General features: G+C 37.6%; 1 protein-coding gene across 1 annotated transcript in view; it reads right to left on the bottom strand.

The window, feature by feature from the left end:
* The window catches only part of LOC103956743 (helicase protein MOM1), a 25,441-nt gene extending 6,635 nt beyond the window's left edge, over positions 1 to 18,806 (bottom strand). The window contains exons 1-14 of the mRNA XM_009368768.3: positions 18,604 to 18,806; positions 16,752 to 17,288; positions 16,024 to 16,615; positions 9,631 to 9,715; positions 7,572 to 7,723; positions 6,659 to 6,852; positions 6,394 to 6,524; positions 5,832 to 6,110; positions 5,091 to 5,240; positions 3,841 to 4,089; positions 3,565 to 3,705; positions 3,108 to 3,458; positions 2,276 to 2,449; positions 20 to 926 (exon numbers count right to left, since the gene is read on the bottom strand). Coding sequence (XP_009367043.2) covers positions 20 to 926; positions 2,276 to 2,449; positions 3,108 to 3,458; positions 3,565 to 3,705; positions 3,841 to 4,089; positions 5,091 to 5,240; positions 5,832 to 6,110; positions 6,394 to 6,524; positions 6,659 to 6,852; positions 7,572 to 7,723; positions 9,631 to 9,715; positions 16,024 to 16,615; positions 16,752 to 17,280 — 3,934 coding nt within the window. The 5' untranslated portion in view covers positions 17,281 to 17,288; positions 18,604 to 18,806. The remainder of the gene's footprint in view (positions 1 to 19; positions 927 to 2,275; positions 2,450 to 3,107; positions 3,459 to 3,564; positions 3,706 to 3,840; positions 4,090 to 5,090; positions 5,241 to 5,831; positions 6,111 to 6,393; positions 6,525 to 6,658; positions 6,853 to 7,571; positions 7,724 to 9,630; positions 9,716 to 16,023; positions 16,616 to 16,751; positions 17,289 to 18,603) is intronic.

Here is an 18,806-nt window from a genome sequence, read left to right as displayed (position 1 = left end):
CACAGTATCAGTCATTTACCTTCCTTGGATCCAGGAATTGATTTCACCTCTGATCCAGGCTTCAGATAGGGTGCATTATCATTACTATTTACCACCTTCCCTCGTTTTTTTACAATTTCTTGTTTCTTTGGTAACTCATCAAAAGGTTGTACCCGTTTCCGATTCCTCTGAGACAAACCAGAACAATATTTCCACTGAGGATGCTTTCCTTCCAACAGTTTTGTCCAAAAACTAAGAGGCTGCCCTTCACCAGTATATTCATTTTTCATCTCGCTTTGCAACGGAACCTCCGTACTGTAAGCTCCTCCAGTTTGTTGAACTCTTAAAATCGTAGAATAATTACATGAGCCAGTGTTCTTGCCATCCTGAGGAAGTATGGAGAAGAGCTCCTGGACGACATCTTTCAGAAGTGATTCTTCAGACAAGATATTTCTAGTAGAGGCTGGGCTGTTGCAGCCATGGAACTCATCTAGTTTATCTAGTTGATAAGGTGCCCCCCACAGAAGCATACTACTGCTCATATTCTGTATGTTGCTATCAAGAATCTTCCCCTGTTTTGCACACACTAGAACTTTCTCCTCCACCGTACAAGTTGAATATAAGCGAAATACTTTTATGTGTTCAAACCGGGAATCAAGTGATATCTTTTGCAGGGCTTTTATATCATTATGTGGAATCCAGTCACTACCAAATATGATCACAGTATCAACTGATGACAGTTTGATGTTGGGGAGACAAGCACGAGCCTCCAGTAAGAACACAAATCTACCAGACTCCTTATTGTTGAACATGTTCATAGCAGCATCTTTCTTAGACCGAAGGACACCGCATTCGACGCGTTCATAGGAATTTTCACCATATCTTAGGCGCAGGAAATCATCCAAAATATCTCCAAGAGAAAATGCTTTTCCTGAACCACCAATTGACTGGTAAAGACAAAAATAAAAAGGAAGATGAGAACAATAGAATGATTTCTTGTCCATATATCTGTTGTCTATCATTGATTTTTTATGGCCCTGGATAAATCAGAGAAGCTCAGTAAATTCATACTTTATGAACTGCCTGAATACTATAGAGCTGGTCAGGTTCACATCCTCATTCATCTTTAGTACTTTATTTGGAAGAAAAAATTGCATCTTATGGCACATGGCAGAGAGAACACAAGTGATCAAATCCAAAGGCGGAAGCCACATATGTGATTACACCTTAAATGGTGTGAAGCCAGTTGCTGCTAGAGATCATCTACTTACCTTCGTATGGTGGCTTCGGGCTTGTAACTCAAGCTTTGTGAGGAGGGAAATGTTGTTTGCTAGCTGATTTTTTTGGGTGGTTTGGTAAGAGAAGTAAAAATAATTGTTGAAAATTACAGAGAAGTAAGAACTGTAGAGGAGGTTTAGCGATGAGCCTCTGTTTGGGCATAAGTAAGTCAACATTCAGGATGCTTTGTTTTGGGCGATCTTTTCTGATTGGAGTGCTGCAGGCTGCAGCGGTTTCAAGGGAAAAAAATATTGTTTCTTATTTGTATATGTATATATATAATTTAATGTGATAGTCTGTCTGCTTATATATATCATCTGATTTTTATAAGAAACAAACTTTATTAAAGATAAAAACAAGACAAAATTAGTGAACAAGTAGTTCACTTCTGAGAAAAAGCATAAAACACACCATTTTTTTTTCTTTTTTTTTTTTTTAGAAAGCACAAAACACAATTACAAAACAGAGGCTTTCCAATTTGAATAAATAACAGAAAAAGAGATCTCTCAAACTTCCAAAGCTACAGATGCCCACAAAGAATCCCAAAAGCGCACCCTTTGCCATAAGAATTCCACCTCCACACCCACAACATTCTCAAAAGTCTTCTTATTCCGTTCTCCCCATAGCACCCATAAAAATTGCCAACATAACGCACACCCCCCCAGCACTACCCCTCTCTTTTCCACTGACAAACTTATGCTTTTCACATAATAATGCATTACATGACATCGAAATGGATCAACATAAACCTGCCTCCTCATTTAACAGAGCCAACAAAGAAAAAGCCACTGGAAAGTGCAACAACAAATGATCCAACCAAAATGCATTATATACTCAAAAACTAAAAAATAGGAAGCTAATCCTCATTCAACAAATTATCTAAATCCACATGTTTAAAAGGATGGGAACAGCCTCCCAAAGAAGTCAAGATCAAAACTTCTATATTAAATATAAGGTATAACAAATAATACTAAGAACAGCAGTTCTAATAAGAATTATACTACCACTAATCACGTACCTGGAACAGGATAAGTACTCTTAAACTTCGATTCTTTATCTCCTTAAGCATCACGTCAAGAAGCTGAAGCTTGCCACTTGCTTTGATTCCTACATCCAAATACTCAGCTGCTTGGAGGTCTTTAGTAAGCAAGGCTTGTAATGGTGGATGCACAATGTAGGGGTGATCACAGCACTGTCAACAAATGCCATACAAGTGACTTAATTAGAAACAAGTAGGGTGGTGGAGGAGGGAGAATAAAATATGCAAACCATAGGAAAGTCACTTGTTTTCAATACCCATTGCACAAAACACAAGGAAACTCAAACTTAAAACAAATATGCAAATAATATCTTCCTTTGTTTTAAGCCAAGCACAAATTAAAATAGAAAACAACATAATAAAATGAGAAAACAAAATCCAATTAAATTAATAGAAGAGAAAGTTGAAACTAATAAATGAAAACATGTCATTACAGATCTCTTCTAATTCCAATACGTGTATGTGATATACAAACAACTTGAATTATAAATCACTAAATTAAATGAAACTAAAATCCAAGAGATAACTATATTACTAGTAGTAACTTTTTAAAGGTGCAAAAACCACATTTTTAAATTACCCAAACAGAATCAACTATATATATGTGTGTACGTATATATACAATATCCGCGCCAACATACTAAAGAGAGAAAAATCAAAATGAGATGACAGAATGGTGTTATCAAACCAAATAAAAAGTATGCCAACCTATGACACCATGGAAGTCAAAATTTACAGTAGATGACAAAAAGACACATAGATGTCATGCAATCATTAACCACCATACTAGAGAAAAGTGAAACCAGCCAACCTTCCGAGCAGCTAGAGTTACATCATAGACTGCTTTTTTTGATAAATTTTTGTCTGCTAAAGTTATATCTGCTCCAACACGATCTTTCTTTGCCAATGAGAGAATTAATGTGGAGTTTGACAGTAAATTTTCACAGTACTGCTCTAGCTGGACGGTTGATATCTGTACAGGAACCCAATACTCTCTAAACCTGGGAGAGTCATGTTCGCATCCATGAGAAATATACCTTGAAAGCCTGTCCTTTAATTTAACAATAATGTCAGTGCAACTGCTTAGGAAGTGATCACCAGTTTGTGAATCGCTGTCAGAATCAAGGAGACACAACAAACAGAGGTACTCAGGACTGCTCTCCTGCAATATTTAGCCTTTCATAAGCGAGCCAAGTAGAAAGCAATCTCCACCACCACTCAAAATATAAAAAGAAAAATACTAACATAAAGCACAATAAAATACAAACCTTAAGTACTCCACTGACCAGGAGAAGCCACTTACGGGTACGTAGCATCTTAATCTGCACCAACTGTGTAGAGATTGTAGGGTGCTGGCATGCATCAATTATGATAGTTTCCCATCCAATGTGTTCGAATACATTTTTATCCTGCAGAATTAAAAGACAGTTTAACAACTAAGTCACTATTGTCTAAGCGACTATTCAGTTCAAAGAGAAGTAAGCACTTTTACATTCAACTACATTTCTAATGCTAATGGATCCTACAATCAGGGAAAAAGATACCTCAATAATAGCATCTGGTGAGGTAACAAGTACTTGAAAAATGGCACCAGCCTCATCAAACTCTATTGACCTAATACTTCTCCGTAAATCTTTATTTCCACTGTAAACCACAACATTCATAGATGGTGCCAAACGGGAGAACTCATCATCCCAATAACGAAGTGTAGAAGGAGTTGAGATGATCAGAAAAGGTTGATAGGCATCAGACTGCAAAGATTTAATACATGCAATCACCTTCACAATTCGTTCCTGCAAAAACAGAATTTGTTTTCACAAGCACAACTTCACATGAAACATTACTAGATTCAGTCTAAAAACTTGAATTTTTTCTTTTTAGTTCCCCATTAAGCACCAGCTTGTTGCTAATATATAAGATCATAAAGAAGATGGTAAATCGTTCTAAAGTCCCTAATAAAACCTTTTTCAGTCAAAAATACAATAACATATTTCAGAGGAGAAAAATTAAAATGTAAACCTGTTTATTATAATCGTATTTCAGAAAATTATCTGAAAATCCTCCTCTTTCTTTACCCAACCCTTTCCTATAATTTGGAAGGTTAGAGTACCTCCTAATGTAAATACTTGAACAACTGTTCACAGAGCTGATACAAGTGTGTAAAGGAGGGAGTGAATGTGCTGATCATATGTTCCTCCAATGACCAATTGCATAGTTCTTGTTGGTGAGAAACATGAGGCTTTTGGAGGGGGGAAGAAGGAAAAAGCTTTAGGAAGTTGAAGTGTGCTAACAGTGTCGTGGTAATTTGTATGGAAAGAAACAAAAATGAGTTTTAAAAACTATAGTAGGGAGGTGGCTGAGATTTTATGTACCAGAGTGGTTTCACCTGACTTTTGGAATCTCCCCTTATCCTTAGTTTTAGCATGTTATTAAGCCGTTTTAATTAATTAGAGATGTAAAACAAGCCGTGCTAGCACCAGCATAACTAAAACAGGCTTGACACACTTGTTAAAGAGTCTCAGAGAGTTTTAAAATAATTACTCTTTGATCGATAGTATTGTTGTATTTTCATTTGCGAATTGATGAAGCGTACATCTTTTCACCACTATGGCACTCTATTTTGCTTAATGATAAAATTCATTTCTCAAGAATGCAGACAAGTAGAACAGATCAACTGTATGTGAATATATATCTGAACATCGAATCATAAACCCCACAACAAGACAATGTTAATGAGTTAACCAAAATGTTATCTGACAAGCTGTCTAACAGATGAAAAGTAAACCAAGCTCACCTTATCATCAACAACAATAGCATTCTCACCCTTGTGCCAGAGCTTGCGTAGCTTGTTAATGTTCTCTAGACATGTATTATCAAGTCTGGATGAATCTCCGGCTAGCAGTTCTGATAAATTAACTGTTGAACACTTTTTTTTCTCAAGTATCTGCAAGTAATGCTAGCATTAGCAACAGAAGAATCGTATAGTCATAAGCATACTCATACGAATAAACTGTAGACTCAAAAAGTTCCCTTCAGGGATTAATCAATTTTATAAAAGACAAATAATCTATATATACTCAAAATCTTAAATGACAGTGAACAAGCAGAAAATACATGATATCAAGACAGCCCACCCTTAGAACATTGAGAAAAATATAGTATCCCTTAAAGAGCACACAGAGAGGACATATTGTTATCCATTATGATCAATGACAGAGAAGCCTTTGTACTCGTAGAGAAATGATAAAGAAGCCCTCCACCAATCATAGAAGGAAACAAAATATCTTACACGTCAAATTTTGGAGATTCCATTATAGGTTTCAACTGTGCTTAAGACTAGACAACCAGTATGTTCCTTGTCACTTTCCACTTAAAAATTAATTCAAAACAAATAAGATAGGTTTAGATCTCTTTGGTCAACAAGTAAAACGTGGAGGAAACTGATATCTTCAACATATTAATCCAAACAGATATGCATTTAAATCTAGAACTAGATGTTTCATATATTTCATCATATAATTCATGCCTTTGGCACCTTATCCATTTTAGAGGACTTCTTCACTGTCTGCCGGCGGCTTTCGTAATCTCTTATAAGGCCCTGACCCTCAGGTGAATCAAAGAATGCAGCATTCTCTAACTCCCAAGTAGCATCGTCATAATGAAGACCGCGCCATTTCACAAGCCATTCATACTGACAAAATAAGTTATCACCAATATGTTCCCCAAGATAGTTTTCACGCTGCTTGGAAGACATTAACAATCTCCTTTGTAGCAACCGATGTGGAACTGTCCACTCTTTCCTCCACCTTGTGACCTGAAGAACATTTATTAACAGCTGCTTAATATTGAAAGAATTATTTATCTTACAACTCCCCAACTACAGCTGGTGTGCAAAGTTAGCTTTTGACTTAAGGGTATAAAAAAATGATAGAACAAAGCTAAAGAGTGAAGAAAAAGAAATTTGAACCCATGCAAAGGCATCTCAATCCCATGAATGAATGTCAAATTCCCTTTTTGGGGTGTTTCAAATTTTCCATTGATAGACATAACAAGCATAACAGAACATGTCTACCAAAACAAGAGTTGAAAAAACGGACCTGGTTATTTCGGTTGAATATTGCCACAAGAGTAGGAGCTTCAAGAAGAACTCTACTTTCTGGTACCCATTGGTTGTGAATATGAGCAAGACCTTTGTATTTAACAAAAAATTCCTTCCTCTTTTGCAATCCTACAGGTCAACCAGGAAAAAAAAGGACCAGATATTTGTTATTAAGAAGTCATCATACATAAACTCATCACAACAGAAAATAAGAAAATAATCCAAAACAAAGATGAAGCTAAAGTCTTATAATTTCTGCATACCATCAACATTAGATACCTCTACTTCTCTAGCATCCCAGATTGACTCTATTCCCTCTGACACCGAATATATACCAGATTCCAACTTTTTTCTAACACACATGGGACAGTACCAACGTCCAAGAGGAACATCATCCATAGGAGGATCTAGACAAGAAAGATGTAAGCTTGTCCAGCATCCTTTTCCATTACAGCACCTGAAATTGAAAACAAATTCTAAGAACCAAAACACATCATAGAAGCAAATAACATTGAAGTTTAAAGAAAAAAGTTCCATATTGTGAAAATGTTCATTCATGTGCAAGTACAACCACTCATGCGAAATTACTTCTAAAAAGCGCAGCTTCAGCAAACGTGAAGGACTTTATGCCAGCAAGTCCGGTGTCCAGCAAACATAAAAGACTTTAGGCCGGTTAGTCAAGTGTCCAGTTTAATAAAAAATTATTGTAAAAATGTTGGCCTCATGATTATAAAAGGTGCTGACTGATACGATCTCATTCGCTTTAGGCGGGCTTCAGTGAAGGAGAGGCAGATTTTTTGATGTTGTACTAGTAAAATGGTGGAAGAAGTGGGAAAAACGAAGGTAAGGTGCGTCGAAAAGCTCCAACGGAAAGGCCTTCCGCTGCATGTTATAGGGTCATAGACCAATTGGCACAGTAACGTTAGTGGGGTTATTTGGCTTACTAACTTCAATAAATGCACCGTTTATGTGTATATTCTGTGGTTGCTACCTTCTTAGCTCTATTTGTATCTGGATGAAGGTGGATGCCTTCACCCCAGATTCAATACTTTGTAATCTGTTTTCAGATTTAATAAATTTTGTTTCTCCTGAATGAAAGCAAAAAATAAATTTTCCATATCATTTAATAATAAAAACATTTGCAACTATCAAATGTCACAAGAAAGGGTTACCCACAAGAGCTTCCCACCAAGAGAACAGATGAGGCATGTATTTTGGTCGCCATTTGTTTGAAAGTCTACAGAAAACTCTTTTTGCTGCATACCATTAAGCTTTTCAGGAACATCTGTGGTACTATCAGCTGTGAGTTCTCCTCTATCAGGATGCACCTTTCAGAAAAATGAAAAGAAAAAACCACATCAAGATCAACAAACTGATATAACAAACATAAGATAAACCTAAAACCATAAGGTTTTAAGCTAGGTAATGTGCACTACCTAGAAATTTGACAAGCAAAAGTATTGTAGGGTATCAAAATCAAGTAACCTACTAAAAGACACTATTATTCGCTTCCTTGAAAGATTACTAATGATCCAAGCAAATAACATAAATAGTAACAGTGAACAAAAATTTATACGTCAATCTCCACAAAATAACGGACATGATCCCATAAAATGTTCCATTTCAACCATATGAAAATATCTGTGGGAAAAATAAAAATAATGACTTACAAACAAGTCATGAATAGGAACGTCAAAAATTGCTTTTTTTATCTTGTTTATCGATAATCTCCGGTGTTATGCAAACTGATAAGATGATGCTATGCAAATATATGAACAATAAAGTAAACACGCCACACAGAGACACAGAATTCAGTGTGGTTCAGCAAACTTATGCCTACTCCTTGCATGATCTCTCTTGAGAAATCACCTGCACTGTGGAGAATAACAACTCGGTTTCAAGAACTTAATGAAAACCCTTAAGCTAATTGCTAAACCCACAACGTTGATTTAGAACAGCCCCCAACTAGCCTATTTTTAGTACATAGAACCAATGGTTACATTCCTTACAGGTATAGGATTCTTAAATCCTTTTAGAATAGGGATAACTAACTTATTTCCTAATCCTAAGGGATTCCAAAGAAAAACCTCTTTCCCAATTTTTATGGGAAATAACCTGTGGACATTCCTTTTCTTCTTTCCCAACCCCAATTGGAAAACTACACCTGTTTGGCCTTGGTATTTTCACGAGCCAAATCACGACAGGTCAAAACCTTCATTAACTCGATTACTAATTTCCGTAACACTGAAAAACAAATTCCAAGACGGCTTTGTTGTGAATATCGCGTTTAAGAATGAGAAAAACAGAACAAACTCAAGAAATCAAAAAACAAAGTAACCAAGACAAATAACACCAAGAATTAACATGGTTCGGCTATATGTACCTACGTCCACGGGACAGCAACAACAATCTCACTATATAAATGATGAGTACAACCAATAATCTTGCCAAGGTCTCTAGAATTAAGAACTTGACGATAAACTTGAAAGAACAACAAGAAATACACTCTTTTATCTCTTTTCTTTTCTCTCACACACTTTGCCCTTACAATATTCTCTCAGTCTAATCCCCTGAGTGGTATACAAAATATTGTTTTGCTCCAATTCAAAACTAGTACAACAGCCCGTTATAAAGTCATGATAAAGGTCTTCTTCAATAAGGATTATTAATCCTAATTGGAATCTAGTTATGAATCCTTCTCCAATTGGGTAAACAACTCCGATTGGGGACGCAACTCCAATCGGGAAAACAATTTATCCTCTAAGACTATAATTCCTTATAGACTTAGGATAACTCATCATGGGTTGGAAAAACCCAACAGGCTTCATAAATTATTGTCCTCTACTAAATTACAATGTTCGTATAACAAAAAAAACTTATTTGCTATATCCAATATCTGATGTTACTTTTGACATGGTAGCCACATTTAATTAACTATTATAATCAAATCAGCTCTGTATGCAGCTAGAGATTAGAGATCCTCTACAAACCATATCCACAAAATGACACCAATCATGGAAACACCTCCCCATGAAATGAAACGAGACACATCACCAGAAAGAAGAGAGAGAAATTAAAGCGAGCCACAACACCATAATATAAGCACCAGAAAGCAACAAAAAAAGTGGCAGGCCATTTAGAGCAATATATTCCATCCGAGAGAAACAAACTCAAATAAAATGGAACTGAAACAATGGATTTTGAAAGCAGTAAAGAGTGAGAAGGTTGAGCCAACCTCAGTTCCATATGTACCACATAACTCCTGCTTTAATTTTGTGCTGCAAGAGCAACACTCCAGCTTCGTTGGATCATTTTCCATCCTGAAAATATCACATGAGATACATCAACACTTTTAAAATCGGAATGTTATAAGAGTATCACGACTGCCCAAAATTTACAAAATCTAATACAATAGCCAAGTATATATCCTCATAGATGTAAGATTTTCGACTCCCCTATGGAACTTCTTGTTTGATGTATTTGACAATAAACTCAACTTAGCAAATGGAGAATAACTAAAAACACAATACATTGGTTCGGCAGAACTTTTGCCTACGTCTAGTTGTGATTTCACTGGGTAGAGAGATCACGGCTTCTTTGAATTTCTTGGCCGGCACTTTGAACTTCTGCCAACCTCAAGTGCGGAGGTGCTACGCCTTACTCAATCAACTAGATTGATTGAGTTCAAGCAATGCTTGAATTTCTTGGCCAGCACTTTCTTGGTAAGGAAATATGCGGCATTTTCATCCGTGTGAAACTTTTCAACCCAAGTCTCCTTGGACTCCACTCAAACCCGAATTTTGTGATACCTTACTTCAATGAGTACCCCTTTGCCACAAGCCTTGCTTTGAATCTTACGGCATCTTGTTCATATACTTGCATCCAACTAGCTTTCTGTCTTTGGGTTCAGGAACCAACTCCCAAACAGAGCTTTTGCAAAGCGACTACATTTCTTCTGTCATAGCACTTATCCAACTATCTCGCTTATCACTTAATATAGTTCTTGATAAGTAATTGGATCTCGTTGGCTGATGTGAAGAGATTAATTAACTTCGTCTTGGTCAAACCCAAACTTGTCGGGTTCTTCTTGTTTCAAATGGGTTTGTCCAGTGCTATGCATCTCTGGAATACAGGTGATTTGTGGGTTGGAGTTTGAACCCATTGGGATGTCTGGCGGATTGGAGTGCTTGGAATGCCTAACTCTACCTGGTGAATGATGTTGATGCTCTTCTTCCCATAATCATCAGATTCGAATCCTTGCTCAATTGGCTCCACCAGAGCTTCATCTTCCTTTGATCTGATGAATGGAATTCTTGTTGCTTCAATTCAATATCATCCTTCTTTCAGTTGAAGTCCGTATAGTTCATCATTGAGAAACAATTTATTGGAAACGGTTTTGCCCATATAAACCTTCCCCAATTTGTCCCATGCTTGCTTAACAGTCATCATTTCTGTGATGTGGGACCTGACTGATTTTGTGAGATAGATCTCAATCAATGTATTAAAATGCAAAGGCGTAGGCAAGGCGTCCCATGGATAGCCCAGCCTAGGCATGAGGCGAAGTCTCACAGTGCCTAAAATTTAATCTATATCTTGGGAAAACAAATATAATTATAACTAAATCAAAGATAATATCATCTTCTTCATTACTACATCTAGTTGTACTTGGAAACTATGTCATATAGTCTTAAAATGTTGTAATTATTTATTTTATTGTAAGCAATTATAGAGAACTTGTCACATCCTGGCCCGTGGGGGACCACTTCCCGGGCCCGCTCCACCACCGTAGCACGATATTGTCCGCTTTGGGTCCCGACCATGCCCTCACGGTTTTATTTCTGGGAACTCACACGAGAACTTCCCGATGGATCACCCATCCTGGGAATGCTCTCGCGCGCTACTCGCTTAACTTCGGAGTTCCCATGGAACCCGAAGCCAGTGAGCTCCCAAAAGACCTCGTGCTAGATATGGATGAGAATATACATATAAGGATCACTCCCCTGGGCGATGTGGGATGTCACAATCCACCCCCCTTAGGGGCCCGACGTCCTCGTCGGCACACACGCGACCAGGGTTAGGCTCTGATACCAAATTGTCACATCCCGGCCCGGGGGGACCACTTCCCGGGCCCGCTCCACCACCGTAGAACGATATTGTCCGCTTTGGGCCCCGACCATGCCCTCACGATTTTATTTCTGGGAACTCACACGAGAACTTCCTGATGGGTCACCCATCCTGGGAATGCTCTCGCACGCTACTCGCTTAACTTCGGAGTTCCCATGGAACCCAAAGCCAGTGAGCTCCCAAAAGGCCTCGTGCCAGGTATGGATGAGAATATACATATAAGGATCACTCCCCTGGGCAATGTGGGATGTCACAGAACTTCAAGAGATAAGGCCACAATTATAAGGAATTTTCAAGGAAAATAAAGGTTGAATGTCGCAATTATAGGCAATTCAAAAAGAAATAAAGGTTGAGTGGTGCAATTATAGGGAATTTAAAATGAAATGAAGGATGAGTGGAGCAATTATAGGGAATCTAAACTGAAATAAAGGCTCAGTGGACCAATTATTAAGGGGAAGTTAAAGGAAAATAAAAGCTAAGTGGAGCAGTTATAAGGAATTTGAAGAGAAATAAAACTTTGCTAATCAAAATGCTAGGTGGCGAAATCTGAATGGGCAACCTTAAAACAACAACAACAACAACAACAAAGCCTTTTCCCACTAAGTGGGGTCGGCTATATGAATCCTAGAATGTCATTGCGCTCAGTTTTTTAATGGGCAACCATTAAAAAACAAAAACAAAAAGAAAAGAAACGAGTTACTTTGTCACATAGGATCTGAAGAGGTAAACTCTCTCTTTCTTCTTCATTGAAACTAGAACAGTCCCCTGCATTTTAGAAACAGACATGGATTTTAAAGGGAAAAAAGGCCCGAGTTGAACGCCTGGGCGCACCTCAACTGCCTAGCGCACCCTGACGCCAACCCCCACAAGCCAAAGGAAAAACCAAGCCACCCAGCCTCCAAGGCCTCTAGGCGCTCCACGAGGCAAGTTTTTTAAAACACTGATCTCAATGGAACTCTTGGGCTTCTTGAGAGTCTTGGTCCATGTAGCTTCTATCATGGTTGTAGGCTTCTCACCAAGGAGTGCATCATCCAACTCATGTTGCATCAATACGTTCTTCATCATCCTTTGCTAGTCCGTGAAGTCATCCTTGCCATCAAAAGGTTTTAATGCAGGCCTTAGCTTTCTAGGTTCATGAACTCCTTTCCTTTTGACATCGCATCAGACCTTGAACCAAGCTCTTGATACCTATTCTAAGATTTTCGACTCCCCTATGGAACTTGTTCTTTGATGTATCTGACAATGGACTAAACTTAGCAAATAGAGAATAAGTAAAAACACAAAAGATATATACTGGATCGGCAAAACTTTTGCCTACATCCCGTTGTGATTTTTTTGGGTAGAGAGATCATCGCTTCTTTGAATTAAAAATACAGCGTATAGTGCTTTTGTAAACCCCAGAACTAATCCCTCTCACTTCTCTTGGCTGTCTCTGTTTTTTCTCTTTTTTCCTGCCCTTGCCACACCCTATTTATAAGTATAGGGTGCAGTTTACATGCCTGCTTTGGGATTTTAAGTTTCCTATTCTATTTATAAGTAAAGGGTACAATTACATTCCTGTTCCGTTTCTGCTTTTAGAATTCCTAATTTTCTAGCCTCTCCTTTCTTGCTTAGCTCTTGACTTACTAACTCTTCCTCTTTTCAGGTTCTGAGTGTTAAACCGATAGATTTATCATTTGCCAATGAATTGACCAGATTCAAATAATGGGATTCTTGGCTAGAAGAAAGGTTCTGTGATATGGATGCCAACCCAACTCGGGCAGTCGCCCACCTAATCTAATTGTACCAGAAAACTTAATGCTTTCCTAATCCTAGTAGGACAAGAATATGTGCACCTTTAGTTTTCCTAATACAATCTAAAACAAAATTGGACGCTAACATTGACGAGCCAATTCCTAACAATAAAAATATGACACACCAAGTAAAAATGATTTTGTGATCAGCCCATGTTAAGTTGGGATTCCATTTCAGTAGCCCCTTATACCAGTTGCCAACAGCAATACTTTGCAAAGCACCATCAAGTGGGGATAAAGGAAAATGAAGTTACATTTAGCAGAAAAGTATAACCTCGAAACTTCAATCAGCAGTAATATAGGGGACAGCAATAAATCAAGGGGCACACAAAGCTTTTTGTAAGCTGACCATCAGAAAAATACTGATTACATAATTGATCTGAGAATAAACCCAAATAAAACTAAGAAATTGCACTCATTCTCACGTCCAAACACCTCACTTCCCCTTTCAGGCACAAAGAAGGGGAAAAAATAAGTGGAAGAATTTCTTTCATGTCAGCACAGCTCCTGCATATAGTACAAGAATCACCTAGCCCACAACAAATGTATCACCAGGTAAAAGACATTCCAAAGGAAGTCGCATTCAACTCAAGTTTAACCAATGGTTCAAATGGAAGTCACATTCAACTGAAGTTTAACCAATGGTTCAAAGAAATTCCAAAAGGGGAACGTGATTTGTCACTCCTTGCATTAGCTTTATAGTTGATATGTACTCACGAGCCAATTCTTTTCTGCAATTAATTTATATAGAAAACTGAATTTGTTTGTGGTTGGTTTCCATCTGTAATTTGGCCAGTCTAACATGATAATACTTAAGAGTCTATAGTGTAAGTCTGAGTTTTGGATTGAAAAGGACTTTAGTTCCTTTAAAGATTTTGGACAAAGGTTTACAAGCAACACTTACGCTAACATACACACTAGTGTCCAAAATACGCTAGATCTCTGCCTTTATTCTTGTCCTGACTCTCACCAAGTCTCTTCCTGGGTACCTTTTTTCTTAGCTTTCTCAGAAGAAGATCAACTAATGCAATAAAGCCATTATTATCGTCACAGCAACTATTAGTATTGCCACATTTGTGGGTTTACTCCTCTTTACCAATTATTGATATCTAACTTATCTTCCATCCCATTTCAGAAGCACACAAACTATAGGAAGGAATGTAGAGAGAGACAAATAATAGGATTATAGGCAGAGCTAGCTTTCCATGCTTTTATACTTTGAAAAAGGAGAAACTTTTTACAAACAGGGGATAAGGAGTCCACTTCTATAATAAACTAAAGTCAAAATAACACAGTTTTCATCGGTTGTCAGAGCTTTTGGTCTCCTTATCTTCGAATCCATGAATTAAGCAAACCCAGAAACAAAGATTGCAAAAAGAAGACCCGATTCTCTGATCATAAACCATGAATAGAATAAATTTGAGAGGATTCAAGATTACCCAAAATCTCGCAAAGGGAGGAAACAAACCATAAACTTAACCAGTTTTGTAGCAAATATAGAAAGCAAAAAAAGTGTAGCAAGAGAAATTCTCTCTATAAAATGTGTAGCAAATATTGAAAGCAAAAAACAGTGTAGCAAAAAACAGACATATTCCTGCAATATGTTTGTAAGATTTTCGACTCCCCAATGGAACTTGTTCTTTGATGTTTACCCCAGTATACTAAACTTAGCAAATAGAGAATAACTAGAAACACACAAGATTTATACTGGTTCGGCAGAACTTTTGCCTGCGTCCAGTTGTGATTCCTCTACCCAGAGAAATCACGGCTTCTTTAAATTAATAATAGAGCATACAGTGCTTTTTTAAACCCTAGAACTAATCCCTCTAACTTCTCTTGGCTGTCTCTCTGCTCTTTGCTCCTTGCTGCACCCTATTTATAAGTATAGGCTGCGGTTTACAGTCCTATTTCGGATTAAATCTCCTAACCTATTTGGGATAAGAAAGCACACATATTCCTATTCCGTTTCTGCTTTTAGGATTCCTAATCTAATTGTACAAGAAAATTATTCTTTCCTAATCCTTGTATGACAAGAATCTGTGCACTTTTAGCTTTCCTAATACAATACTAAACAAAAAAGGACTCCAACAAACAACGAACAAAATCCAAACTGTGGGAAATTAAGGATGTGATGCCTTTGATAGAGAGGAATGGTGAAGTCTGATGAGCACAAGTGTTAGCTCTTTTTGTCAAAATATTGGGAGTTTTACTCAAACTCCACTTTATTATGTAAGTTATAAATTCAACAGTAGCCAAACAACATTATAACACTGTAAGTTGTTGTAGTATGATTACACTTTATCTGTTGGTTGACTCCTTTCTAGGGGAGGATATGTGCAACCATATGTAAACTTCAAGCAGCTAGGTTGTAAATTCCAGCAATAGGGATTCTAAAGTGGAAAGATGGTTAGTATAATAAATGTGAAAGGGTGTATTCAAACTCTGGACCTCCAAGTAAATCAGTGGACTAACACAAATTAAATTAATTCAATATAAGTTTTTTTGGAAACCACCACCAACAATACGGATTCTAAAGTGGAATGATGGGAAGTATAATAAATGTGAAAGGGTGTATTCAAACTCTGTACCTCCAAGTAAATCAGTAGACTGACACAAACTAAATTAATTTGATGGCCAATAGATATAATTTCTTTTGGGAACCACCACCAACAGATAAGGAGACAATATGATTATTTTGTGCAAAGGAATACCTTCGTCGTTTCAAACATACACCGCAAGTCCCAACAGAAGCATCCGTTGTGGACCCAGATGGCAATGGGGAGATGGCATCTGCAATCAAGGTGCAGATATCTTTACTTGCATTAACTGCAGAAGAATAGGTACCCTCATCCTCCATGTTCCTTTTTCTCTTTGAAGGTGTAACACAATGACCAGTTTCCGAGCTCATGTGGAGATTGTCTACACTTCCATTGACTGTAGAACCTGTCAACTCTGGCATCTTCAATTGTTCCTCACCAGGGCAATCCACATGTACCCTTGCAGGTGCATCACTGATCTCTTTCGTCGTGGCATTATAAGATGATGGCAATGGCTGTTGACCACAAATTTCTAAGCCATCACCATTTCCAAACTCAGAAGCTTCCTCCATGGAGCTAGGCCTTGGGCTTGAGTGGGACAAGTCCCCTCCCTGATTATCTTCCACTGTTTCTTTTGTAAATTTATGTACAGTGGAATCAGATTCCACTGCTTCAGCACCTTTACAGAGCCCATCAACCGTGCCTCCACAATCGTTGCGGCCTCCCTCAGAAACTTTATTCTGCCTGCTCTGCTCCTCGCTATGACCTAATATTCAAGAAGATAAGAATGAGCCAAAAATGTATTGAATAATCAATACCACTGTTTAATACACAAACAAGAACGAAAAAGGAAACATGAACAATAAACTAATGACTATTGAGAGAAAAGCCACAACAACTACCTTGTGCTTTAAACTTCTTTCTTTGTTTCATGAATAGTGCCTTATAAGCTCGAGCATTTCTTATCTTGTTTTTCACACGGCCAGATCCTACACTTTTGCTCACTTCTCTAGCCGCCTCTGTCAATTCTTTCACACTCTTCTCTTTTTGTTCCCCTTTCCGTTTCATAAATGATGAACCTGAGCTTTTCTCAGATTTTTTAGGCCTAGAAGAATCTGATGAGTGATTCTTGACTCTATTAGAAATCCTCAATGGACTTGGAGTCAACTTCTTCTCAAATCTCTCAGATTTCCTCTTGGATGGAGGAGTTTCAGAACTTTTTTTCTCGAGTCTTTCAGACTTCCTAGTACTAGAAGGGCTCAATGTTATGTTCTTCTTCAACGATGTTTCTCTAGCAGACCTCCTTAATCCAGTTGTATCTAATGCTCCAGAACCTGAAGTGCTTGAACCTTTACTATTGATTTGCCTCCCTTTTGAATTACTATCCTCATCATCCTTCATTTTCAGACTAGATCGTGTATCATGTGCCATAATTTTAACTGCACATCAATAGAAGAATGTCAAGATATTTTAGAGTGAGGACATCTGCATAATTTTAACTGTACATCAATAGAAGAATGTCAAGATATTTTAGAGTGAGGACATCTGCAAATCACAATAACCTGACATCAAACAGGAATAACTAACATCTACACCATCAAGCAGTAATTTAGGTCACTGAACATGAAGACACCACTGAAAATTCATCTTATGTATGAGAAACACAATTTAAAAAAAAACAAAAACACAAAACAAAACAAAAAATAATGTGAGAGACTAATTTAGACTTTGAACCTCATTGGATAATTTAGACTACCCGAAAGGCCTACATTTATTACAATTTTAAATTTAGAATTGAAGCCTGTCCCAACAAAATATTCCTTCAACCATGAATACTTGAATAAACACGAATGTCGGAGACTTCTAAAATGCTGATAAAATCTGTACCATAACTGCAAAATTGTGAGCACTTAATCTCTTCTTCCATCTCCTCCTCTCATAAACCCTACCTAACCCGTGATTTCATCAACCCAGCCTCCTACCAGTTTCTATACCAACCATTCATTTTACTATCGCAATTACCTAACAGGCTAACACGCAATGACGGTATCTCTGCTGCAATTTCAATCAGTTCAGACACCAGAGGAGAAGGTAGCAGCTTTTTGCCAGTCCCTTAAGCTACACAATACATAAAGCTATCAATGCGTCTTGAATTGAAATTGAAAGCACTTCAGAAAGGCTGATCACAACTACTTAAGCAAAAGCACGCACTCCTGCACTATGGCAGTCCCTTAAGCTAGGCAATACATAAACTGACAATGTGCCTTGAACCGAAATAGAAAGCACTTCCCAAAGGCTGATCACAGTTACTTATGCAAAAACATGCATTCGCGTGACATGCGACCGTATATTCACACCCAAATCACACCAATCTTATGTGTGAACCAAACACATCAATCCTCAACTTGCTATCGTTTTTAGAAATCGAACAACGGCTAATGTAAGAGGTCAAAATCAAACGCATGCCCCATGCTAAACATAAAATATAGAAAGCAAAAGAAGCTGATTCAGATCCTAATCGTACAATGCCGTAGCTCATGACCCTATAAACCCTAATCACCTGCCAAAAATTACACCAACCCAAAAATTCCCCACCCTTAACACCTTGATTTTCCATACCAAATGATATAATCCAAACCAAAGCCCCAAACACTAACAATAACAATTTCAGGTCCAATTTCACTGAAAAAATTATGAATAAATTAAGCAAAATTTCCACAAAAATTAGAACAATATCGAGAAATTTGGACTAACCCGCATGCAAGTCTTAGTCCTTTAATTTTTTTTTTTTTTTTTTCCAGAATGATCAGAGAATGCTAGGGCTTTTACTTCGGTCCTCGCACGGAAATCATGGGGCTGCAAGAAATTTTCCCAGGAAAATGAGGGACGCAAAGGGCAGGAGAAATGCGAGCCGGTGAAATTTTTGTTGCGTTTTTTGAGATTCTTTTGCTACAGTG

Source organism: the organism of the source record quoted next, unplaced genomic scaffold, assembly GCF_019419815.1.
Source record: "Pyrus x bretschneideri cultivar Hongxiangsu unplaced genomic scaffold, Pyrus_bretschneideri_v1 Contig5, whole genome shotgun sequence".
Lineage (NCBI taxonomy): Eukaryota > Viridiplantae > Streptophyta > Magnoliopsida > Rosales > Rosaceae > Pyrus > Pyrus x bretschneideri.
This window is presented reverse-complemented; position numbering and strand designations above follow the sequence as displayed.